At 43.0% G+C, this 27,448-nt stretch overlaps 1 protein-coding gene across 7 annotated transcripts in view; it reads left to right on the forward strand.

The window, feature by feature from the left end:
* MAFK (MAF bZIP transcription factor K) overlaps positions 1–27,448 on the forward strand; it is a 139,698-nt gene that overhangs the window by 41,480 nt on the left and 70,770 nt on the right. For 3 of the 7 annotated variants that reach the window (XM_069209908.1, XM_069209910.1, XM_069209909.1), the window contains one exon: positions 6,069–6,182. The exons of 1 other annotated variant lie outside the window; for it this stretch is intronic. In XM_069209908.1, the coding sequence (XP_069066009.1) occupies positions 6,069–6,182 (114 nt within the window). The remainder of the gene's footprint in view (positions 1–6,068; positions 6,183–27,448) is intronic. 3 more of the 7 variants (XM_069209913.1, XM_069209914.1, XM_069209915.1) reach the window with 1 other exon arrangement.

A 27,448-nucleotide genomic window follows, 5' to 3' on the forward strand; every position in this document is an offset into this window, starting at 1 on the left:
TCTTCAACATGGTGAAGTTTAATGATCCAGAACAAGAGCTTGCAGGGAATCGGTGATCTCAGCCACCACCAGCACAATCCTCCGCAACTATTCTCTTTCCCTGTCATTGCATTCTCAATCTAGAATGCAATGACATGAAGCACGACACACCTCCCCTTCTTAAATTTAAAACAGAATCTCAACATAACTTTTACATAACTATGATATCACTAAGGCTTTACGCATAAGTTTATTACTCCGAAAGCTGTTACAGTATTCATTTTTTTTTGTGTTTTTTTTTTTACCGGTAACAAACTTTTTAAAGAACTGTTGTATCTAACAACAAACTATTCCCTTTTTTAGGGCAAAGTATCAATTGTCCTTGTCTGTATACTCTTCTCATTCTCTGGGACATCTCTCTCATTGTAACATACAATGTTCCTATTCACTTCATCATCCATTAACCAAAGTTGATTAGGTTTGTTTCTGTCTTTCTCTCTCATTTCCACTCTTCCATCTAATTCAGCAATTTTCTCACACTTAGCTAATCTGCTAAAATGCCACACATTCCCATCAATTAACTTGGCAGAATTGCTTTAAATCTTCTCTACTCTGTACAGTCCAGAGAACTTACTCTCACAGTTTTCTCTTGATGTTTTACTTTAACATAGTTGGCCACCTCCAATTTATCGTCTTTCACACCATGTTTACTGTAATACCAAGCTTTATAAATATTCATGGCTTCATTAATGCTCTCTCTCACTTTTTTCCACAATACCATTTCTTGTCTATCCTCTTTCATCCAAGCCTGATTGTCTTTACTCACGGATCTCTCCCCCACTTAAAAGTAGAAAAATCCTGTCACTGTAGGAATGATGGGGTAGGCTCACATCAATATGTTTACTCCATCCTCCAATCCTTCTGTTTTATGATAGCCGTCTGGTTATTCTCTACTATCACTCTGTTAAAGCACCCCCACAGCACCATTCCTGCTTGGATGATATAATGACGTGTGCTTAAAACTGATATTATTTTTAGATGAGAAATCATGGAACTCCTTAGAAATAAATTGAAAACCATTGTCACTCAAAGCTGTCCTCGGTATTACTTCTCTTTGAAACAATGGTCCCAAATATCATAATCATGTCTTTATAATGTATTACTTTACGCCTACTCTACAAGAGAGAAAGAAATAAAGAAAAAACTCTCTCCAATGCACTACTGTCTCACCCTAGAGCTCCCTCAATCTATCCTCTATCTCTACTCTCTGACTCTTCCCAAAGCTCACTGTACTACTGTGATCTCCAAAATAACCCTTCCTAGACCTTTCCCCTCTCTATTTCTCCTGGCTCACCCAGACCTCAGTTTACTACTAAGATCTCCCAAACCATCCTACTAAATTCTTCCCTCATGTATCTCTCCTTTGACTGATCCCAAACCTCATTTTACTGCTATGATCTCCCTAACCCCTTTCTACAGACTCTTCCCTCCTTCATCTCTCCTCTTATTCATCCAAAACCTCATCTTACTACTTTACCACTTTCTAGAGCAGATGTCTTCAAACATTTTGATGCTGGGACTCCCTCTCAAAATGTTTTAGGTGTAAGGACCCACTCTGACAACAGTTTCTAGAACCTGGTACTCCTCATCCATGACAATCATAAATGTCTCCGATTCCCACAGCAAATCATTTTTACGGTGAGGAAATAATATTAAACAGTGTTTTGCAAACTAAAGGTCAGTAGTGTGGGGGCGTGGTTAAAGGTGTGGGTAAAAACTAAGGACCAAATATATGAGGAATTGGCGTAGGGCAGTGGTGCAAGTCTTCTTGGTAAACTGCCCTATGGCAACATAAAAGGGCAGGAATGGACCGTATTTATGAAATACAGTGCATTCCTGTCCTTCCCCCCTGTGTTGGTGCACAAATTGCTACCTAATGCAAACGAAGGCAGGGGTACCTTCCTGCACAAAAACAATCCCGAGAGGCATTTTTCTCTTTCTATATGTGCGGCAGATAGCAACACACATGGAAAGAGGAAAAAACAAGGAAGTGTACGGTTTTGGCACTGCTCCCGTTTACCTGATTTTGTAAATTTAGGGCAGCGTCAAAATCCATGGGTGTTGCGTGGGAGCACCCACCACAATGCCCATGGATTGCCTCCTTACCACAAAGTAAGGAAACACAGTGGCTTGCGCTGCTTTGCCTTACTCCATATCTATGACGCCATGCAGGCTGGCTTTGTGTCACCTTATAGGTATGAATGAGAGACTTGTGCCGCCAGAGCGTCAAATATGTGATGCTCTGGGGGTGCAAGCCTCTCATAAATAAGCCCCAAAATATCCTGTACATTATTTTATTTTTTTAGTCTTTCACCATCAGGTAGCTACATATAAAATAACAGTGAGCTTAAATGGAAAAAATAAATAAAAGGAAGATTTTTACTCATCGGGAGATGCAGTGAATTATGAAACCTCTGTTAGTGCTCTGCAGAGGTCTGTGTGTAAAGGAAAAGCAAAAGAATTAAATCTTGGTTGGTGCAGTGGAGAATAGTGACTTGAGTATTTTTAGTGCCACGAGGTCACAGCCTGTGACTGAAAGCACTGTGAATATGTGAGACATTATTTTAGACTTGCATTACCGACAGTATAAGATAGGCCACTACTAAAAGGTTTAAGATAAAACGGTGCTTCCAAAATGAAGATTTGAGTATTATCAGAGCATATGTAATGCCATATTTAATAGCTGTCCCTTCAACACCTCCAGGTGAAGTAAGCTCTAGGTAAATAAAATTACAATTAAAATCACACACTTCACAGTACAGTTGTTTACTCTGCACTATTACTCATAAAGAATAAATGTTTGTCATAATAAAGCTTTGAGTGACTTGATCATTTTAAAGCCAAGAACCAGCTCCCCTGCATTCTTTATAGTTGTAGATTACCCTTTACATTTGCAGAGCAACTCGTAGCGCACATTTGTATTTCATTCAGGAAGCAGGCACCCTGGCACGAAAGCGTTTTTTAGCTGTGTGTGGCTTTATTTTCCAGCACAGGAAACTCAGTACATCAAAGTTCTGCTGAGGCATTTTAATGATGGGAGACGTGTGGCTGGAGGAATGCGTGACCCCATGCCCATGTGTCCATGGCCCCCCTGGGTGTCGCGACCCCCAGATTGAAGACCTCTGTTCTGGAGTCTTCTTTCTTCTAGCCCTCCATTATTCTATTCAATCCAACTAACACTCATGTCTACCACTCAGATTAACTCGTATTCCCCTATACTAATCCACCACTAATCCTTTTGGGTTCCAGAGTAGCATGCTACTCTCCGAAAAGTGCTTCAACACCTTGTCAGGGGTAGTAAGCGCTATATAAATACAATTACAACTGGACTCCCTGATGCCTCCGGCAGCCTTCTTGTTCAGGCCCCCTCTCTGCTGTGACTGTCTCTGGTGACAAGGACCCGATGCCTCAGGATACTGCTTGAACTGGCCATTTCCTAACTGAGGAGGAGAGGACCAAAAGTGTCCCTACTTCCCTGAGAATCGCAAGACCTGAGGCCCCTCCCCCCCCCCCCTGTTGGTTCAGGTCACACCCCAGTGCAGTAAGTCAAGGTGTGGGGGAAAAGTTAGGGGGGTGGGTCTCGCATGTAAAGCACCGCCCCAGGAGCGCCTAGCGACCCAGAGGCCTGCGGGGGGCGCACCTCACTCTCCTCGGCTCCTTCCCCCATCCGCGTATTCTAGGCTGCACCTGACCGGCAGGAGGACGCCTGTGCATCCGCTCCAGGTCTCCGCAGCACCACCGCGGCACCAGTCCGTCTTCAGCCCAGTGCAGCGATGTGTCCCGGCCAATCCCCAACACGGCATGCCGCTCTGGCAGCCCTCGCTCGTGGCTACCGGCCTAGGTGCCCCAGCTCAGGGGAAAGCCCCACTCGCCTCAACGAGCACGTCACCCCACGCCCCGGGCTGCTGCTCTGAGTGCTGTTCTCAGCATCAATTTGGTTCAGACTCCTCCAGGCCGCCTCCGCCACCATCCATACCGTGTGGCTGGTGCTGTGGCAGTGTCTGACAGGATAATTACAAAGGCCCGAAACGGAGCTCGCTTTCAAGTGTCTGTCTTGGCCGCCATCTTGGCCACGCCCCAGTCATACTCAAAGATAACCCAGTATTACCATGGAAACAACCATCATCACAAGGGTGGTTAAAAAATGGTGTGCTTGTGAACAGATTTGTTACAATGCATTAATTGATGTTTCAAAAGCAGTATTAATTATATTTGATTAACTCAATGCAAATATGGCGGCACAATTCTAACAGCTAATGTTTTGTTTGCACTCAAAAAGGTAACCTGATTTGTGTGATAACATTAAAGGTGGCAGAGTGGAGCCTTGGGCTTTTGTCCTGTTCCAGTTTTCTCTGCCGTAGTCTACAATATTATTACTCTCCCCCTCGTTAAACTTATCGACGGTTTTCTACCCACTTAGGGCTTAATGATGTATGGATTATCTGTCAGGAGGTAGATGGTTGACTTCAACGGCCTAAAGATATAGGCATTACAGTCCGTGTCAAGTGTTTAAATTGGGCAACAAGTGTTGTGCATGGTTGTATGATTTTCTGCCACTAAAACTTTCTGCCACTCACATGGGGTAGTGGTTGCAATTGTTTCAGATTTAAAACTATTTAAAAGCTTGTTTAAATTTTAAATATCAGTAACAATGGACAACAGTCTGTTCATGTAACAAGCATTTTGTTTGGAGAGTACAGGTGGTGGTGATCAGTTCTAGTTAAAAATACAATATAGAGTTTGAGAATCAAACCCACCATGCTGGATTCGAGATTCTTCAGTGAACCTATCTATCCCATGAACAGATTTTTATTTTTATTTTTTAACCTTTCTTCCTATATTTATTCTGCTGCCTGCTGCTACGTTCCTTCTGTGTAGTTATTATTCTCAGCCATCAGAAGATGTGGCTGATGTTTCACATGATGAGCTTGTGTCCCTAAGTGAGTCTTATCTTGGTCAGTGAAGGTGCTATTTGTGTGATGTATGTATGCTGTCATTGCGTCTGGCTGGTAGGTTCTCATGGAGTGGGTACACTGCTCAGACAGATTAATTATTATGCCCTATGTAGAGTATACACTTTATTTGAATCCAAATTCTTTTAGATGTGCGTGTTTTATGAGTGGCACATGCCCTAAATTGACCTCATCTTCTGTTATGTGGAAATTTATAGCATAACCTCGATCATATTGATGACGGTTTTGTGTGTTGCTTTTTTGTGATTCGTACTCAAATTTAATAATGTTTTATTCTTTCGGAGCTAGATACTTGCAGAGCACTGTCACTCTTTCCGAACCTTACTGTCCTGAATTATTATCACCATGATCTTCACCTTTCCCTTAACTGAACCTCTGTTTAAATGTTGATTGGCTTTTATTAAATGGTTTTCTTTCTCCTTGAAACTGTTCTGATTTTCAAATATTCAGTGTTTCTATCATGAACACAATAGGTCTATTAGGATACATTTTAAAATGAGTCTGTTCCTTTTTTGAAATAATTAAGAAGGATTTACGTGTTCACCCCTTTGTCCTATTTCAGTTGATTAGCTAGTCAGTTGTCCTCTTAATCAACAGTTATGTTCGGTTTTATTTTACATGTGAATACATATCCGTGTCTAGGAGTCATAAAATAATCTGGAATAATCGAGTATACATCATGCCTGTAATGTCTGTTGGCATACTCTGGTTGCCTGTTCCCATGAAACGTAATCCTGGTTGGAAAATTGTGACTCATTCAATTAGTTACTATGATTTCTGGCCCCAGTAGCTTTTAAGCCACGTTTTTTGTAATTGTGTAAAGAATTAGCAATGCAAGAAGCCTACAGTAGAGCATATCATTTTCCAGTTGTACCTTTCCAATCTTATCCAAATTACTGTACTTGTGCCATTGTGAAGGAAACAGAGGTGGTAGAATGTTTGGCTTAGTGTAGTCAGTAATGTTGTGGTATCTGCTGCTGTTTGTGTGTTTTCTTTTCTTTATTTTTGTTTTATAAAACATGTGTAAAGATTATTACTCCTTCATTTGACTCTTAGTTGATGTCTTACTCTTTATGGGTGGAAAGTCGGATGCTGAGAACTCGATGAAGGAAGAAACGCTGGGAAGAGAGGGTGCAGTGTTTTCACCTCTCTCCAATGTAAGTGGTCCAGGTTAGTCTTTTGTTATTGCATACTAAACATTTTCTGGTATAGAATGCCCTGAACCCCATCACCTTTTTTGCATAAAGCTTTTAAATTCCTTCATTTCCCCTCACCTTTTCTTCTGTAACAGTTGTTTTTCAAAAGCTTGGCATGCAATTTAGTTTGTATTCGACTGTATTTTTTTACATTGGGGTTTATTCAGAGTAAAATATAAATTATAAACAACGCTAAATCTATTTAGTATCTCTTAACATAATCAGCATGTGGCATCCCTCCCTTGCACTTCCTCCTCTTCCCCTAACCCTATATCATGAGGAAAAAAGTAAACTGAAGTTGTTTTGTTTGTGTTCTTCTACTTGGGTCATGAACCTATCCTCCTTTTGTTTTCTAATGCTACATATTCATAGGTTCCGTGTGCGTTTTCCCAAGCCCTTCTCTAGAGATGCAAGGAGCCTGGTTCGTATCCACAAATGAAATATTTGTGGAGAGCCAGCGGGGGAAGGTTGAGAAAGTGGCTTGGTTTCAGATCTGTAAACAGTGACTCATTGAGCCGAAGCACTTCTATTAAAAACCACAACGTTTGCTTTACCCACGCCGTGTACGCAACAGCACTATTGTTTTACACACTGTATATAGTGACGTCTATACGAAGTCACTGCCCCTCACAGGCACGTGTCTATCCCATGATCCACAGGCGATGTCCATAGGACTTGAGCAGTAGTACCAATGGCTCTTTTCTTGCCTGATCCCGTTTTGCCAGACTAGAAACGTCTCCTGAAGTCTGGACTGAGTGACTTAGAGCCTGGATAGGTTTTAACATTTGCCCTTGTGCTGTTTCTGCTTGTTTTCGTTTTTGTTTTTGTTTTGACTGAATATGTTTCCAAGTTGTTGAGTTACCTGTAGGTTTTGACAAGGGCCTGTAATCTTTGTGTTTCTAGTCATTGGTCTTAAATAAACCCTATTTGGCTGTTTTTGTCTGACATTATATCACATTGCATTTCTAGCACTTCTCACTTGAGATGCATTCATCAGTCAGCTCAACTCCAACCCCTAATCCCCCAGCCCCCCAGTTGATGCACCCTTTTGCTGCTCATTTTTAGGTTTCGCTTGCACAGCACTTGCACTGTCTTGTGTAATCCATTGTATTTAATATAAATCTTAAAAGGGGCTTACATCCCACCCTTGCTGGGGTTCCTGGGCTTGCCTCTTACTTTCTTCTGTTTCGATTGGGTGTAGCATACTACTTCCTGTTACTCCTCTGTGTGTTTCTTTTATCAGTCTACCATAGCCCAAGTACTGGTGTTCATCCGCTTTGGGGTGGGACTTCTTTCTTATGAGCAAGAGTGTCAGCACCCCTGCTTGTCCCTCCTCTTCCCTAAGCCAGCAGCTTGCATTTTTTAGGTGAGAAGAGATTGACTTGCCCAGAATCTCATGCTCTTGAGATCACAGCGGGATGCTAATCTGCTTCCCCAGTCTGAACAGCACAAGGTCCCCCAATCCAGATGTACTCATTCTGCTCTATGGCTGCTTTTTCAGCTAACTGAAATCCCTATGCAAGACATGGTTGCTCTATGTACAATCCATCCAGCATGTCAGCTGCCTGCAAGGTTTTGCTTGCAAGCTGGTGCTGTTTCTCTCGCTTTGCATGTTGTAAGCCAGTGGGTCTGACTGTGCTCCCAGGCCACTGCTGGTGCGCAGGTGATCAGTCTCATGGCCTTGGGAAATTATTATTATTTTCTTTTTTGTCTTGTGCGGCTTGTGGAGGCTTTCTGACACATGCAGTGAACGTCTCTCCTCCCGTAGCCAGCCCTGCCCCCTTTCTATTACATTTTCTCCTGAGCCTCCTCCTGTGTTCGGCACCGGGTCTCATCCTTGTTACTGTGACAGTTTCCTACTACTGGGATACTCCGCAGTTCACACCTCGATGGTCTCACTGCTCACTACTTTCATCGGGATAGTCTCCCACCAGTATAATGGCTCTCACACTTGATCTGAGCCATGTCAGAGCGATAGTGGTCTCCCAACACAACCAAAACCCAAGGCTCACACACCTTGCCTCACTTCTGTCACCTGTAGTCTCCCGTCAGCGAGAGAGAGACACAGACAGGCTGTCACTAGTCACTGTGATACTCTCGCATTACTGGTATACTCTGCAGCTCACATCTCGATGGTCTCACGCTCACACACGTTGTCTGAGCACTGTCAGAGTGACAGTAGTCTCCCATCACAACTGTAGTCCCAAGGCTCACGCATACCTGATCTCGCTTCTCCCATTTTGACAGTATCTCATCAGAGGGGTAGTCCCACGGTTCACACCCTGGTTTTACCACTGGCACCCTGTCATTCTCCACCACAAAAATAGTGCCATAGTGTAGGAGGCTGGCCTGGTTTGTAGTGGTACCAAGGGGTACTTACACTCTGCACCAGGTCCAGTTATCCCTTATTAGTGTAGAAGAGGTGTCTAGCAGCTTAGACTGATAGAAAAGGTAGCTTAGCAGAGCAGCTTAGGCTGAACTAGGAGACGTGTGAAGCTCCTACTATACCACTTGTGTCATATGCACAATATCATAAGAAAACACAATACACAGATATACTAAAAATAAATGTACTTTATTTTTATGACAATATGCCAAAAGTATCTCAGTGAGTACCCTCAGTATGAGGATAGCAAATATACACAAGATATATGTACACAATACCAAAATTATGCAGTAATAGCAATAGAAAGCAATGCAAGCAATGTACAGTCACAATAGATTGCATTGAGAGCACATAGGTATAGGGGCAACACAAACCATATACTCCAAAAGTGGAATGCGAATAACGTATGGACCCCAAACCTATGTGAGCTTGTAGAGGGTTGCTGGGACTGTAAGAAAACAGTGAGGGTTAGAAAAATAGCCCACCCCAAGACCGTGAAAATTGGGTGTAAAGTGCACCTAAGTTCCCCAGACAGCACAGAAATCGTGATAGGGGAATTCAGCAAGGAAGACCAACACCAGCAATGCAACAACAATGGATTTCCAGACGAGAGAACCTGTGGAACAAGGGGACCAAGTCCAAGAGTCACACTCAAGTCGTGAGTGGGCAGATGCCCACGAAATGCCAGCTGAGGGTGCAAAGAAGCTGCCACCGGATGGTAGAAGCTGTGGATTCTGCAAGAACGAAGAGGACTAGGAACTTCCCCTTTGGAGGATGGATGTCCCACGTCGTGAAGAAGCTTGCAGAGGTGTTTCCGTGCAGAAAGACAGCAAACAAGCCTTGCTAGCTTCAAGGGTCGCGGTTAGGGTTTTTGGATGCTGCTGTGGCCCAGGAGGGACCAGGATGTCGCCAATTGCGTGAGGAGACAGAGGGGATGCCCAGCAAGACAAGGAGCCCACTCAGAAGCAAGCAGCACCCGCAGAAGTGCCGGAACAGGCTCTACGAAGAAGAGTGAACCGGAGCTCACCCAAAGTCACAAAGGAAGGTCCCACGACGCCGGAGGACAACTCAGGAGGTCGTGCACTGCAGGTTAGAGTGTCGGGGACCCAGGCTTGGCTGTGCACAAAGGAAATCCTGGAAGAGTGCACAGGAGCCGGAGCAGCTGCAAATCATGCGGTACCCAGCAATGCAGTCTGGCGTGGGGAGGCAAGGACTTACCTCCACCAAACTTGGACTGAAGAGTCACTGGACTGTGGGAGTCACTTGGACAGAGTTGCTGAGTTCCAGGGACCACGCTCGTCGTGCTGAGAGGGGACCCAGAGGACCGGTGATGCAGTCTTTTGGTGCCTGCGGTTGCAGGGGGAAGATTCTGTCGACCCACGGGAGATTTCTTCGGAGCTTCTAGTGCAGAGAGGAGGCAGACTACCCCCACAGCATGCACCACCATGAAAACAGTCGAGAAGGCCGCAGGATCAGCGATACAAGGTTGCAGTAGTCGTCTTTGCTACTTTGTTGCAGTTTTGCAGGCGTCCAGAGCAGTCAGCGGTCGATTCCTTGGCAGAAGGTGAAGAGAGAGATGCAGACGAACTCTGATGAGCTCTTGCATTCGTTATCTAAAGAATTCCCCAAAGCAGAGACCCTAAATAGCCAGAAAAGGAGGTTTGGCTACTTAGGAAGGAGGATAGGCTAGCAACACAGGTAAGAGCCTATCAGGAGTCTCTGACGTCACCTGCTGGCCCTGGCCACTCAGGGCAGTCGAGTGTGCCAGCAGCACCTCTGTTTCCAAGATGGCAGAGGTCTGGAGCACACTGGAGAAGCTCTGGGCACCTCCCAGGGGAGGTGCAGGTCAAGGGAGTGGTCACTCCCCTTTCCTTTGTCCAGTTTCGCGCCAGAGCAGGGCTGGGGGATCCCTGAACCGGTGTAGACTGGCTTATGCAGAGATGGGCACCATCTGTGCCCATCAAAGCATTTCCAGAGGCTGGGGGAGGCTACTCCTCCCCAGCCCTGACACCTTTTTCCAAAGGGAGAGGGTGTAACACCCTCTCTCTAAGGAAGTCCTTTGTTCTGCCTTCCTGGGCCAAGCCTGGCTGGACCCCAGGAGGGCAGAAACCTGTCTGAGGGGTTGGCAGCAGCAGCAGCTGCCGTGAAACCCCGGGAAAGGTAGTTTGGCAGTACCCGGGTCTGTGCTAGAGACTCGGGGGATCATGGAATTGTCTCCCCAATGCCATTCTGGCATTGGGGTGACAATTCCATGATCTTAGACATGTTACATGGCCATGTTTGGAGCTACCACTGTGACGCTATACATATGTAGTGACATATGTATAGTGCGCGCGTGTAATGGTGTCCCCGCACTCACAAAGTCCGGGGAATTTGCCCTGAACAATGTGGGGGCACCTTGGCTAGTGCCAGGGTGCCCACACACTAAGTAACTTAGCACCCAACCTTTACCAGGTAAAGGTTAGACATATAGGTGACTTATAAGGTACTTAAGTGCAGTGGTAAATGGCTGTGAAATAACGTGGACGTTATTTCACTCAGGCTGCACTGGCAGGCCTGTGTAAGAATTGCCAGAGCTCCCTATGGGTGGCAAAAGAAATGCTGCAGCCCATAGGGATCTCCTGGAACCCCAATACCCTGGGTACCTCAGTACCATATACTAGGGAATTATAAGGGTGTTCCAGTATGCCAATGTAAATTGGTGAAATTGGTCACTAGCCTGTTAGTGACAATTTGAAAAGCAAAGAGAGAGCATAACCACTGAGGTTCTGGTTAGCAGAGCCTCAGTGAGACAGTTAGTCATCACACAGGTAACACGCACAGGGCACACTTATGAGCACAGGGGCCCTGCCTGGCAGGGTCCCAGTGACACATACAACTAAAACAACATATATACAGTAAAATGTGGGGGTAACATTCCAGGCAAGATGGTACTTTCCTACACATAGCTCAGGTACTAGAACGGTCTCAACCTCAAATTCTTTGATTTGTATTGTCTTCTATCCTCAGGATTGCCCTGCACGTGGCTCTCACCTTGCTTCGAAGAACCACCCATGGACAGGCAGAATGTAAGCAGTGCAGGGCCCAGGAGCCGCCCTGCGGCTGCTTCGGGGACTCCATGTCCGGCTCTGCTCCAGTCAGTGCTGAGCACACCCTCCTACTGTGCTTATAGCTCAGGGCCCGATTGCCAGCATCTCACCTGCACCGCAGGGCCACTCGCACTACAGCAGCGTGAGCCCCAGTGTCACGTGCTGTCAGACACCCACCACGTGTACTTCTGCCAGCACCACCATACGAGGCAAGGAGAGGTGGGGGTCACCGAAGCCAACCACAAAAAACAGCAAGATGACTGACAACCCCTTTCACCAACTGGCAGCCGCTCAGCACAAGCACTCCCAGTTTCATTCCTACTGTTAACCCTCAAAAGTCCATGAACTGTCTACCTTAAGGTTCCACCAGCTGTTCAGAGCATGGAATATATTGCATTAGTAGTTTATGTCCTTCAAAACGTCACAAACCCACGCTTTACTCAAAGCAATCAAGTAGACCTATTCATGCACTAGCCTTTGAAAACCCTGTAGCCCGCTGACAGCCCGTCCTATCTCTATTGCCATGTGGCCGGGCAGCCCCTCCTATGGATCTTTCTTCTCTGACCTGTGGTTGCCCTGGTTTCTACCATGCTCTGTGTGCGGTGCACTCTGCATGCGTTTGTCTCGCAGCTGCAACAGAAAGTGTAGGTCATGGCCTTAGCGACTCATTTTGAGAATCATCTTCAACGCTGCACCACTTGTTCCTGGTCTCCCAGCTCAGCTGGCTTCTGCAACTGCTGCAGTAGACGCCTAGCCAAGGTGCATATGCCAATGTGTCTGTAGCAGCTATCCATTAGAGAACCAATGAGACACCGGGCCGGGGATTTGGGCTGCATGGAGGTTATGCACTGCAGAGTCTCTCCCTCCAGTAACCAGCTCGTTTTCAATGCACTTCATTCAAATACGACTGGGAAGTGTTGGCTGGGTTTAGTGTGCACATGCGTACTAAGTTCCACAGGACAGATTTTCTTCTGTGGCTTGCCTATTGTAAGGCAGGTTGATATTCACATGCCAAATCGCTATTCCTGGTGCGTTTCCTGGACTTCAATAGGTTCACATTACTTTGTACTTTCTAGAAGAACCAGTAAATCTTCTATGCCCAAAAGCTCAGTATTAGCCTGCTATCGTGAGTTGTGTTATTTGGTTAACATTGAACATATTTGATAACATTTGGGGAATTATAACAAGTACAGGAGTTTTCGATTACTTTCTTGCTTATGTTGCCTACTCCTTGTTATCTCTTGTTATTTGAAGGTAAGTTCTTGTTTGTATAATGTTCTTTGTAAAAAGCTGTTTATAAAAAATTAAAATAAATTATTATCACTATGTTATCACATAGGAGCCACAAAACACATTATTTTAAACAATGAGTTAATTCACGTACGTCTCATGCTCAATACTTGGGTAAATACATTAGTACTGGGTCTTAGATTTAAGATTTCCTTACAAGTTTTGGAGATTGTAAACACTGTCGGGTGATGCCAAAGATCAAAGTGAAACTCATTGTTGGCCCTTTTGAGGTTGAGAATGTGTCATGCCAGGTGCAATTCTGCGTGCTTGCAGCCTATTGGCCGAGGGTTTAAAGTACAGACTTGGCCCAAGTGATTCAAAACCCTGATTAAATCTTAAGGGCATTTAGAAAACTAATCCATTTATCTTTAGTATACAATAAAGAAGCACAGGTTAGGGTATGGCCATGCATACTAGCAACCACTCTCTATTTGGGCGGGAGACTCCTGATTCTTAGAACAATAAAATATCTTTATTTTGCTTTTCACTCTCATACAAGTCACTCAGAAATATAAATTCCCTGATTTACAATATCTCTTGTTTCCTCATTCTAAATATTGTCATGTGTGGCACCTTCCTAACTGATCTTCCTGGTTGCTTGATGAATTTACCCACAATGTATTGATGATGGATCACTCACTGCATTGGTTTTCAGCTTGGGAATACACTTGTTAAATTGCTTCTGTGTCAAACTATCTGCTAAAGGGTTGCTTGTTCTCATTTGTGCACACTGCTTCAGTCTTAGGGTTAGATTTCAGTGGCCTGTTTTTGGTGACTGATATTTCAACCTCTTCATTAGATGTTTTAACAACAAATGTAAAGTGAAGCTGTCTGCTGAATTGAAATAGTAGTAGGCCTTTTCATCTGAGGGTCATTGATTAAATGAACTGGGAATAATTAAAGACATTCAGAAACCAAAGGATTGGTTGTTGTCCAAGTTCTCTCATCCTCCTTGAATATACTGTCTGTTACCCTCCATTCCTATCTTCTCTTCCTTTCCTCTCTAGAGTTCTTGGTTTACCTGTATCCTGCTTGCCTATGTTTTGCTTTGTGCCTTCCTGAGTTCACCTGTGCTTCTTGTCTCCTGTCTTCTCTTCCCTGCCCTTTCCTTTCAGTTTCCTACACTTCCCATCTTCCATCTCGTTTTGCCTGGTTTCTCTACCATCATCACCTCTGTTGTTTGGTCTGGGTTTAAAAAGTACATCTGCCAAATATACCCTTTTCCTACATTATACATAAAAAGGGCTTTGAGTCTGTCAATTTCAGCCATTGACTTAATTTGACCAGCCTCTTCCCGCTGTTGGCGTGGGAGCTTTTCAGTTACATCTTAGCTTAGCTCAGTAGAGTACTCTTTGCTCCCCTCAACTATTGCCTGCTAGCGTGTACCCTTCCTTCTCCACGCAACTTCTTGCATTGAACTGCCTGAGCGAGTACTGTACAATGATGACCTTCTCTTGTTGCTCCTGCTTGCTTTCTCATATGTCTCTCTCTAATCTGGTAACAGTGCATTCATTGGCACATTGTTTCTTGCTACTCTCCCTGCAGTTCATTTATAAATGGTTTATTCTGTCTACATTTTTGATCTGGTCCCTTTCTTGTGTTTTCATTTTCTTTGTCATGGACTTTACCTTTTCTTATCTCGTGTTAGGTCTCACTCTTCTATAAGTATGGACATTGTCATTCTCACTCATTATGACATGCTTGCCTTGTTTTATTGACGTCTTTTTTTAGGTGTCTCCTGGAAACAGCTTCAGTTGTCTTTTGTCAAAAAGACCATTTGTGTACTGTACAAACACATTGGGCTTTGGATCAGCCACTGCTTTAGGTTGGCAATCTTGTTTGCTGGCTTATTTTCAATAGTTTTCCATCCTCTTCTTCTGTATGTCCCTCGCGTAAAGCATAGCTTGTTTCTCCTATACTTCCACTGCTTACATTCGGGAAAATACTTTTTCCTCTGAGCTCTCCATGAGAATGCATGTATGTTCTTGCTCCCACACCAAGATCTCTCCCTACCTTTCATCTCTGTCAACATGTGCTCTCTCTATTTCTCTTCTGCTCCCAGCTTGTCTATATCATCCTTGGCCACTACCCATTCTTCTTGGCTCTTTTTTGTATTTTTTTTATATATTTTTTTTAATCAGCAGATTCTTCATTGCTCAGGCACGGCTCGTTGCTTGCCTCTAGCCGGCATTCAGTTGTTCACCCAGCACTTTTTGTTTCTTCCCAGTTTCTGTTTTTTGAAGGGTCTTGCAACAGCAATTTGCTGTTGGGTCACAACTTTCTTTAAAAAGCTCTTTTCTGTATTTTGGATGTTGGCCTTCTTAGAACGTTTTGTAGAAATGGCTGCTGTTGTGCCCTGAAGCATATACGTCATAACAATGGGGCCAGATTTATTTGCCAAAGCTGTTCATCTTTGGCAACAATCCTTTTCCCTAACCTCACTCCTCCACCGACCCCTTCAATGCAGTTTAGTGAGTGAGAGTTGCAAACTCCAGCACTCCTCAGTTGCTGTGGCTGCAGTATAACGAGCATTACCCTAGATATATAAGGGAAGACTTAAAAAGATAATTATTTAGGGCACGGTTATATTGGACCAGCTGATCAGTGCAGATAAGCACACCACTGATATATCCCTGATTTATTATTGCCATGATCTCTCTATGGAATGCAGTGCTTGGTCGTGAATTTACTTTATGACCCTTGAAGAAAAAAAAAAAAAAAAAGTGTATGTTTCTCACACCTTTTTTTTTAGGCCATTGGATCCAGAAGATGACATTACGTCTTCAAGAATACAATTCAAAGATATGGCAAGATTTAGGACCAGTGGCTGCTCTGTGCAAAGCCATTTATAGCCGAATCACCAGTCCAAGCAACAGAAGCCTTCTTACCTGTGGCAAATGACCTCTGTGGGAACAGTAAACTAGCTGCATTCTGCTGTTGCAGAGAAGACAATCCTCCCCCTTCCCCAACCACCCTACAACAAAACAGTAACCCAATTGTCCTTCTCCCACCACACAGTGCCCAGGTGGGATGGAGCACTTCTAATCATCTCTGTTTGACAGGTGATAACAAAAGACTGATATTGTGTAATAATGGTAACCAACCGGTTTCAATATTGTCTGGAATGTCAGAAGAAGTCATTAAGCATGGATGGCGTCTTGTAAGGAGTGTCATCCTAGTTCCAGCCGGGAGTCCAGTCTCTCTGATTGTAGTTATCATCTTGACTTGGGGAATTTAGCACTTGTGTGTTCTGGGCAAAAGGAGTTCTTGTGTTACCGGTCCACTTGGTATGTGTGTCTGGGAGTAATTTCCTTGTGGCACAGGAGGTCTTTTCCTCTGACCCTCATTTCACACCTGGGTGACTATGCCTCCTCTTGATATCATTCCATCGCCCCAGGTGGCATACTGTTTAGTCTTGAGGTGTTCTGGACCCTGTGGTATTGCAAGAGGCCCTTAAGAATGGTGAGCAATCAGAAGTGAATGTGGGAGAGCCATAGTGTATGGGGGTTGGTTCACCAACCACAGTCAAAACTTGCAAGAAAAATATTTTCACTGTAAGGTTGGAGCACTCGCGCAGACACGTTGACAACCCAGGAAATTGTTGGTCAGAAAACACTTCTGTATCATGGAACTAGAGCATTCCACCTGGCTCATATTTTTTTTCATACAGTATTTTCCCATTTGATGCGCTTGCACACTGACAACCCAAGCACTATGAATTGTCTAAATAAATTGGGGTATGAGAACCAGATTTCTCTAGTGAGAAAGACTAACAATCAGACACTGGCTCTTTTTGAGGAACATCCACATCTTGCACCAGTTCACAAAGCCCAGAGTTTGGGGAATGCCCATTTAAATGATAGAAGGAATAGTTTAAATAATGTCAGCCTCTGCCAATCAACTTGTGTTGTAGCCTAGGTCTAATTTCTCACACTCAGTAGATCTGAAGTCCAGGATGGTCCCCTTCTTAGTTGCCATTGTTTGAGATAAAAGGGGTTGTGCACATTAGGCTGCATGCATTGAAGAATGTCCCATTGTTGTATTATATCCATGACTGCTCCTTTCCTCCAACAAGACATTTCGTGCTTTCACATTTGTCTGACAATCTAGTTGCCATCTTTCTTTGTAAACCTTTCTGATCCGGGGTCTCTACAACTTAATGGACAAGCATTTGCTTTTACTGGCCAGGATTCCTGAAGACAGCCAGTTGAGCAATAAGTAGCGCATTGCAGCATTACATGCTATCTCAGAGAGCCTACAGATCTTTACTAAGTAAAGTTAGAGCTAACAGAGGGAAATCCAACTTAAGTTGTTATAGTGGAGGCTTCTGTTGCAGACATTTACAGATTCTTCTCTTGGAGAAGCTTCCATACAATTGCTAAACGAGTGCATACACATTGACTTCAGAAGACATACCCTAGTGGGTCACGTACTAATGCTGAAAATGTTTGTATGTTTTCTCTTATTATGCACCAGGTCCAGCCCTTCTAATGTACAGGACATATTTGATGCTTTAGGGTGCCATTTATGAATAACAGAGTGAATTCCATAATGGAGAAGGGAAGGATACATATTTGTCCTACTCTGTCATGGATATTGTTTATGAATTCATAAATGTCACACCAGCCTATCCAGATTCCAAGACAGTAGTTTTAGATTGGTGTTCGTGATGGATTATTTCTCAACCTGCCCTGAAAAACCTAACTGCTGATTGGTTTCTTGCTGTGCATCATGAAATAGGGTACGTTTGCAGACATTTAAATGGTACGGTCAGTTTTTCCACTCATCTGCAGCCTAAAGCCTACATATTATGAGTAGAATTTTATAATTGTTTTATAGGAGACCTCAATTTCTTCTTAATACTATTTGCCAAGCCCTTCCATTATTCTCGCATTTAGTACTACCACATTTTTTTCTGGGATTAATTATCCAGAGAAGATCTAGAGGAGTTTGTCTCTGGAAAAAGGCTTGGAATTATGGGTTCTCTTGCACATATTGGTTCGGGACCCTAGGTTTTCACATTGTCTGCTCCATTCTGTAGTGGCTTAGAGGAGTAAAACATTTGCTAGCATTCACATCAAGAACTTTAAATTCCATTAAGGTCATGGAGACAAAGATTATGCATCTCTTTCTTTACTACTCATTTAACAGCAGCCAATGAAAACAGTTTAAACATTAATACTACACATCCCAAGATGCTTTGCCGAACAACCCCACCAATCGTGGCCCAGTAGACTCCTCAAATACAGTAAGCACCATCTCTGCTGCCTCTTTCTTTGCACTATTGCAGTCCAACTTACCTTCAACAATAGTTGCTATAACAAGCCAGAACAAGTCCAAAACTTCCAATTGACTTCATACTCCCAGAAAAATCATTTCAGCATCCAAAGAATTGTGAAACTCCAACAAGGTAAAAACGGAGACTATACTTCTCACTCCGTCTTGTGGTCAGACCCTAAGGAAGGATTGTGACAAGTATTCGCTACCAGAACTAACATTTACAACACTGGTGGGGTACAAAAACACTGTATTACTTCAAATAACATTTGAAAGATCTTGAAACATAACATGGCAATGCAATTTTATACATATCGTATTACAAGAACTTACATTCCTGTTGGGAGATTCTTTGCCTCCCTGTGTTTAGTAGAACTGAAAATTATAGACGCAAATGCTAGCAAAGTTTTTATTCTGCTTCAGGACCGAAGGCTCTGATTATTCTAATTTAAACCTGATTAAATACCACTGAAGAATTATCCACCACTTGTTTGTTGTAGAACTGTTTGAAAGTAGAATCTGAGGACTAATCTGCATTTTTATAATATCCTGAATAGTAGAACCCATCACAAAGGTCTTTGAAGCTGTAGCACCACAGACAGAATGAGCTCTAAACATATATAATTGTATTTATGCAGCACTTACTACCCCTTACGTGGCATCTAACCGCTTTTCGCCGACTAGCACGCTACTCCAGAACCCAAAAGTGTTAGTGTTGAACTAGTATAGGGAAATATGAGTATAGTATTAGTATTAGTATGAGTTGATTTGAGCAGAAGGATATGTGAGTTTGTTAGATAGGTTTGAATAGAATTATGGAGGGATAGAGGAGGGAAGAAACCAGAAATGTTAATTGGAAGTTTATAGTAATAGGAGGAGGCTTGGGATGAGTAAAGGAGAGATGGAGGAGGGAAGAGTCTGTTGAAAGGAGTTAGGGAGTTTATAGTAGTAGAAGGGGTTTTGGATGAGTCAAAAGTGAGATAAGTGAGGGAGAATATTGGAGAGTTGTTTGGAAGATCATAGTAGTAAACTGAGGTTCGGGGTGAGCCAGGGGCGGTAGAGGAGGGAAGACCTTAGGCAGGGTTATTTTGGAAATCATAGTTGTAGAATGGGTTTGGAATGAGTCGGAGAGTGGGGATGGAGGATAGATTGATAGAGGTAAAGGGTGATGGGGAGACAGAGTAAAGCGTACAAGAGATTTTTTGGTAGATAAATAGAAACATAAATACATAGTAAACTAATCTATGTGTAAGGATTATAATGCACCTAATACTTTGAGATTTAAAGTTGTGTTGTATAAACACAGAGTTTCAAGATTAGCAATATTTGAGGTTAATATATGTGTGTACTTTTCTAGCATTATTTTATCTTTCCTCAGTTTTCTATAGCGAAATCCTGGGTGATAAAATAGTTAGAATAGCATTTGCTCATTGTGATAGCTGAAATGAAAGTAGAGATTCATAATTATCTAATCTAAAAACTTATCTAGGAGCTATGCAATGACGTATGAACATGTTAAGCATAGAATAATACACTTGTGCATACATAGGCAAATATGCATGCTTGTATGTACATATACACACACACACACACACACACGTATACATTTAACCATGAGTAAATATAATTTGCTGATCTAGCTTAAAGAGTATGTGCATATTTTATTATTATTAAATTGTAATTATATATATTTCTTAAAGAAAAACACGTACCTAGATATATACACACAGATTATAAATGTTTGCCAATACAGGCAAATGCAGTCCATTGCTGTTTGGATATGGTGGTTATAAAGGAAAGAGCCAACTCTTGAGCAGTCTTCTGAACACAAAATAGTTATCCGTGGACCTTATATTTGGGGGAAATTAATTCTATAGTTTGGTGCTTGAACAGAGAAGATACAACCTACAGTCTTTTTTCTTGTATGTGTATCAGTCCCAGCCCCCATCATTACAAATCTCAGCCATCTAGCCATAGTGGCTGCCGAAACCGGTTTAAAGGGTTTTTGCAGAGAAATTAACAACTGGCCTGATGGAACATTTCTTAGAGCAACAGTATTAGCCTCATAGGCTTATAGACATTTGGCCACACAATTTTTCATTCAGAGGAAAACCTGATAATCAATATTCTTGGAGAAAGTCTCAGTTCTTCACATTTGTATCTCACAAAAAAGAATACGTATGAGTTTGAGGATTGGAGGTCCTAATACCTTTATGGAGTTTACATACCACTGGATGCATACCAACTGATATATTACCTACCTGTTTATGACCTGCTAAAATTGACAAATGAAAATTGTTTTCGGACCTGTTAGACATGCCCTCTGCCGCTTTTTGAGATAGGAAATTTACAGTGTCAGATATTTCTGCTCCCACAGGATCTGTGTGCCATTCCAAGCACCAACACATCCAGCATCTCCAAGCTGATGAACACCGCTTCCCTGTAGAGGTGGCCAATGCTTGGTTAATACATTCTGCAGCCTTGTCTGAAATTCCTGGAAAACACCACTGTTTGCCAAAAAGCCTCAAAGCCATCAAGGACCATTACTCGGATACCATCATTGTGTGCAGTTTCCCATGAGGGCCCTGGAGCATCTCCTGAGTCCAGAGAGAGGAGAGTCGCAAGCTAATTCCAGAAAAATGAGGAACCACGGCTTGGCTTTCCACACTGGCATGACTAGAACCAATTCCTTTGCCTGATGCTTGATTTGAGTCACCACACTTCGGATCATTGCGAAGGGGGTGGGGAGCATAATTCAGACCTTCTGACCAATCCTGAGAGCCATTGCCATTGCATCCGGTCTTAAGCTGAAGAATTCTTCCAGATGAAGAATCAGTCGAGAAGCAAAGAGATCTGTTCTGCACGGACCACAATTACTGTAGATAAGCATGAATAACCGAGTGTAGCTTCCAGTTGCTGTGATCCATCAGGTAATGTACTCCTCAACCACAGATATCTTCTTGTTCAGGTAGTACTGCCAAATATCCTTGGCTATCTTTGCCAACAGTTTTGATTTGATTTGGCATCTCCCAGCCTGCTTATGTACCTCACTGCTATCTTTGCCAACAGTTTTGATTTGATTTGGAATCTCCCAGACTGCTTATGTACCTCGCTGCTGAGAAGCTGTCCAACATGAAAAGAATGTAACAAGACATCTTCTTGGCGGAGAACGTTCTGATGGCGAACAACCCCGCTAGTAACTCTAGACAGTTTATGTGGAGATTCAACTTTTGAAGAGACCATTTGCTTCCTGTCGAGATATCTCCACAATGTGCCCATCAGGCCAATTGACTGGCCAATTGACTGGCGTCTGATTCTGTTACCATATCTGGTTTAGAACCGTAAATCGCTCTGCTATTTCATGCTTCTATGTGTACCATCCACCACTGGGGTAGGTCTTGAACCTCTTCCGTCAAGGAAACTTGTTCCTTGTAAGCCAATCCTTTCCTCAAATGCTGTACCTTGAGTCACTGTAATGCCCTTTATTGGAGGGACCAGAGAAGCATTGCTTGGATGGATGAGGCTAGAAGTCCCACTAACTTTGCAACTTTTACAACTGAGCCCTCTCTGAGTCTATTCAAAGCTCAGGAAGTATATAGTCCTGGACGGGCACAGAGATAATTTGGAATTGTTGATTACAAACCCTAAATCCTGAAGAAGATTTACTGTCATCTGAAGATGCTCCATGACTTGGTTTTTTTGACTGCACCATGATCAAACATCATTGAGATATAAATCATGCGCACTCCTTTCTCCCCGAGTTGAGCTATCACCGGTTTCGTCACCTTGGTGAAACGCCATGGTGCTAAAGTAAGTCCAAAAGGAAGGACCAAATTAAAGCTACCGGTCTTTCTAACTGAGCTGAAGGAAGCGCCTGTGAGGAGGAAAGATTGGAATAGAGAAATAAGCATCTTTGAGGTCCAGGCGGACCATCTAGTCCTCCCTCCTGCAGGATGTCCTTTAGAAGATGGATGCCTTCCATCGTGAAATGCATGTAGACAATGTAATAATTGAAATCCCTCAGGTTTAGGACCAGTCTGTGGCCTCCTTTTTTTTTGCCAAATAGATATTGCTGCAGAAGCCGGAGGGATGTGGATCGTAACAGGCCACTGCATGCTTCTGCAGCAACTCTTCTATCTTGGAGTCTATAAAGTCTGTCTCTGAATGGGAAAAATATAGCTGTGCTGGAATAAACTGTTGTTGTGTAGTCTGAAAAACCTGAAACCCTGGATGGTTTAAAAAAAAACAAAGATCCTGAGTTACGAGACTCCAATTGTAACGAAAGAACAAACCCTTTCTCCCAACCTGACTAGTTAGGGGTCAATGGGTCTTACCTCTAGAATGGTTGGACTGGAAGTTGCCTTTTTGTCCCACTCTGTTGCTTTTCCTGCCTCCAAAGCAGTTTTGTGAAGAGCAAGGAAGACGGTTCCTCAAATAGTGGAGTCTTGCCATTCTCCTCTGCTGCAACCATATTGTCCTTGCTGGGTGCCTTTGAAAAACTGTCAGCCTGGTGAGTGGCCCCTACCTCGCCCATTTCTTTCGAAAAGGTTTGCATGAAACCCCTTCTTTAAGGAAGGCCGGGCCTTACCCAACACCGTGAAAATATTGACATATTTTCCCATGTCATTGACAAATTTGTCACTGAAAAGTCAACCTTCTGCAAAAGGACCTGCTTCAGCTGAGGCCACCTCAGTTAATTTTGGATCAATCCGTATGAGAAAAGGCTTCCTCCTCTCTGTAGAGATGGCACCGTTTACGTCACTGAACAAGCAGCTCGCACTTTGGGTCTATTCAGCAAGGTTGTCAGGATCTATGGGAAATCCAGCCCTTTTTGCAGCCAAAGCCACCTCAAGGATGTTTGCTAGTGGGCCTGAGATACCTAGCATCTTATCTTGACCGGCGCGCCAAGTGCAGTCGATTTTCCATTTTAGGATCTTCGGCATACTTTAAGAATGTAAGCCTGCTGGGATCTATTCCGGTTGTTTCCACCACTTTGTCAGGCAGGTCCCGTCTGGGACATTCAGCTCTAAACCTGTTGCAGGTCTCCTTATCAAAACTCTTCCTTAACTTATCATGAAGACACACAGTCACCACCTGTGTGGGAACCCAGTGTGAAAATCTGGGAATGGATAGTGTCTTCTGGATTGAAGGTAAAAGGAATAGTCAGAGGAATGGTGAGAAGAGGAAGAATGCCGACTCGGGGAGGATTGGTGTTACTTTTTGCAATTCAGAGAAGCGTCCCGGTTTGAATGAGATGAATTATTGGTGGAAGTGTCTAAATCTGTATCTGCCTTATAGAGTCTGGATTTACCCTCTGTAGTTGAAGACAAACCATATTCGTGGTCCCCAACGGGAGCCGGAGATAAAGCAGTAAAAAAAAAAAACTTAATGAGGCCAATTATTCGAATTGGCTGTAGAATTACAGGGCTTATCAACTTTCATTTCGACAGGCTTAGAACCAGAGGATTGGTCAAACCTCTTTTGCTTGGCAAAAAGTTCTAATTGGGCAGTGATAGGCTTCAATGCAGAAGCTAGTGCCTTGTTAACTGATTGTGGCACCAAAGTTTCAAGGGCCTGGTTCACAGTTTGTTGGACTGATGTGTCTAGTGCCTCCACTAGATCATCGTCCATCAAATGGCATTGTTCCACTGAGGCATAGTACTGCCCATACTCTTCCTCTTTAAAAGGTTCCCAGTCAACCATATTTTGAGCGCCAACGAGAAAATGCCTAGACTGCCCCGATGGGGTACTAAAGGGGGGGGGGGGGGGCAGATACCAAGTGCAGACTTAATAGTTACTGGCATCAAGGTATAAGCTCCTCAGCCAGAGCTGTAAGGTGATTTATTGCAGCCCATGTTAGACGTCAAGGGGCCAAAGAAAAAACTTTTTTACACAGAGCGTGCACTCCGCACAGCCAGATCGAACTCCAGTTATTGCAGCCTAAGACTCCTAAAAGTGAGACGTCCATCCGCGCTGAGCCCAGGGTCGCAGATTCGCAGTGCTGAGTATTCACTCCACGCTTGGGCAAGATCTGGAAATGGGACTGCATGTATAGCCCAAGAGGGCCACAAGAAAGGAGCCCAGTTGGCCCACGCGAGCATCCCACGGCTCCTGAATAAAGTGGACCTGAATTGGGGAGCGGCACCATATGGAAAAAGGGGTTGAAAAAGTACAAAGAATAAGGAAAAATAAAGGTGAGTGAATTCAAGCGAGGAACGGGGCGAAGGACTGCAAAAGGTCTGCGCTACATTGTGCGGAAGCGGCTTGCAGCTGCTAACATGAGAATAAAGGGGGAAAGAGCAGAACTCCTCCAATAGTCAATACAAGCTAAAGAGAGCACAGGAAACGTCAGCATCACTTAACATTAGCTTTTTAAAATCAATATATGTAGGAAAATCGCCATATAATGAATACTCAACTGCTAAGCAGCAAAGAAAAAGGCATTAGAGATGGTGCTTACTGTTTTTACGGGGTCTACTGAGCCATGATTGGTCGGGCTGTTGGGCAGAGCATCTTGAGATGTGTAGTATTAACGTTTAAACTGGTTTTTGTATTGGCAGCTGCTAAATACGTAGTAAAGAAAGAGAAACATAATCATAATCAGAGCCTCTGGTCCTAAAATAGAATTGTGGCACCTCTGATATACTGCAGCCCGGATGTATTAGCAGTGTTATCCATGATGCCTTGTGTGACAGCATGCCATATTAACGAAGGCATTGGTCATTCCGTAATGGGATGTGCTTTTCTCTTCATTGTTTTTTCATTTTTTAACTTTTCTGCGGTAGTGTTTCAAGTCACATGTACTTCATTATGACTGCTTTTGCTTATTTGGATACTTGAGGGGCAAAATTGTGCTTTCTATAGACAAGCAAAAATTTAGTAAATAATTTTGTCCTGCATAGAGATCCCAGACGTGCATAGAGAGATTCATGATTATATTTTCACAGTTTAGGGGAATTCGAGGAATTAGGATTACAATTAAGTTTATATTTCATGATTCTCTTTTTTTTTTTTCGGTCCCCGCAACTTCCGCCCAATGCAACTCTTGCTTTCGGATATGTGTCCACTATATAGTAGACAGCATTTTTCTAGTGTCAAACGGTTATCTCTCAGATGGCCACATCTTGAGTAGGGCAGTATTCTTGCTTTAAGTGTTGTATCAATTGACATATTGAGATGCATTGAACCATTTTGTTTTGTAAGAATATGTATAACGTGAGAGGTGCGAAAAGAAAGAGCAGCGCTACTGAAGCGGGGCATTGGAGACTTTAACAAAGTGTTAATGTTTAACTACTTGTTACGTATGAGCAGTTTTAAAAAGATTGTAAGTTGTACATATAAGGTTTACCTACCAGACCTTATACTTTGAGAATCCCAGCTTATCGGAGACTGAAAGGACAGGCCAGAAGACGACTGTGCCTGGCTGGCATCAGGCAAAGAAAAACGCTGCCTGCCTAACGATACAGTAAATATTTGCCACGGAGTCCTCAGTAGTATGAGCACCTGTATGTATTAGTGATATTAAGTCATGCTTTATTTTAAATATTGACTCCTTTTACTCTCTAGTCTTCATGAAAATTAATATATAGGCAACATGTATTGCCTCTAATAAGGTACGCTATGTAGTATAACAGTCAACTTCAAATAAGGTAAAACGGAGTTCCTTGTCAAAGTATATCTTTCTGCAGTGGCTAGGCCAGTTTAATCTCATGCCTAAGCAGTGCAAATAGACTGTTTTTCAAAGTCTGTGCTTTGTGCGAAGTTGATAATTTCTAGTTGCTTTTTACAAATGTGTCAAAAAACAACTCGACCCACAAATAATTTGGTGGTGTGAAAAATGTGCCCTTTTTCCTATATAAAAGTGTTTTCTTTAGTTCATATTATTAAGGAACTCCATACGAGTGCTACACAAGGGCATGCATGACAACGTGGCTATGCTTGGATAATGGATGCTAGCAATTTTAGAGATTAGAACAAGATGTGATGAAAGGAAACATTAAATCCCAACATTTCAGTAGCAATGCAATCTGAACAGTCAAATGTCTGGAAATAACTTTAATGCGTCGAGAGTATCCATTTGACAAAGTTACTTTCTAGCAGAAAATGCTGACTTTTGACAAAGGACATTGATGCAGCTTGTATCACTTGCTAGAATGCGTTCCATACTGAATATTACAGTGTTTGAAATTACATTTGCAGTGCAGGCAGCCTCTGTAGTTATTTTATGGGTAAAATGGCCTCGATTTTCGCAGTTAAATAATCTGCTCACTACTGAAATGCATTGTAACGGCATGGGTATTCCTGGTGTGTGCTAGATGGAATTCGATGGTAAATCCTTGCTGACTAATTAATGCATGGAATTTGTCATAAAGCTCAGTTTATAATGCAAGATAGTTTAGTAGGCTGTGTAGTGTTTAAACTGTTTCAAAAGCTACTGCAATTATATTTGTAATAACATTAGTTGATGTTAACCTTTTCACTGCTGAAATGCCTGGACGTCCGCAGGAGGTTGTTAAACCCTTAATCACTGCTCACCCCCACCCTCCTGAATAAGTAACTTGCACGTCCAGTGCAAATCTTGGATCAGAGAACACAAACAATGTGCATAGAAGTGGAGAATGTCCCTGAAAAGGAATTAAAGGCCCTTATTAGCCAAACGGTATTTGAATGTAGAGGCAAGTCAAAATATGCTAAATCTCCCCTCCCAGCCGCAGTGGAGCAGAACATCTTGATATTAGGATGGGCAAGACCCACCCCACTATTTTAATAAAGATATATTCCTGCTATACAGTGGGCTTTCTGCCTTCACCCCATATTTAAAAAAAAAAAAAAAATTCTATAGCAGGACCGGAGGCGAGGATTATGCAGATCTTTCTTCACTTTTTATTATACAGCAGGTTCAAAGTAAAATAATAAAAAACATCAAACTACAAGTTCCATGAATCCGTAGTCATGGCAACCATCAACCAATGAACAGCTATATTATTGACAGTATAAATGCCTCCAAACAACGTCATCCTCCCTCTTTCTTCACTGCTCGCGGTGACAGAGAAGTGCCTTTCTGCCTCTCGCTAGTTTTCTAACTGGTCTAGGGCGTGTACTTGATAATTTGTCTTGCGCGCGTCAAGCGTACATTTTTTCCTTGCCTTTTCAGGTTTATTGTTGTAGCATCGCTGTTGCTACACACGCGTGGTAGGC

This window comes from Pleurodeles waltl, chromosome 10 (genome assembly GCF_031143425.1).
Source record: "Pleurodeles waltl isolate 20211129_DDA chromosome 10, aPleWal1.hap1.20221129, whole genome shotgun sequence".
NCBI lineage: Eukaryota > Metazoa > Chordata > Amphibia > Caudata > Salamandridae > Pleurodeles > Pleurodeles waltl.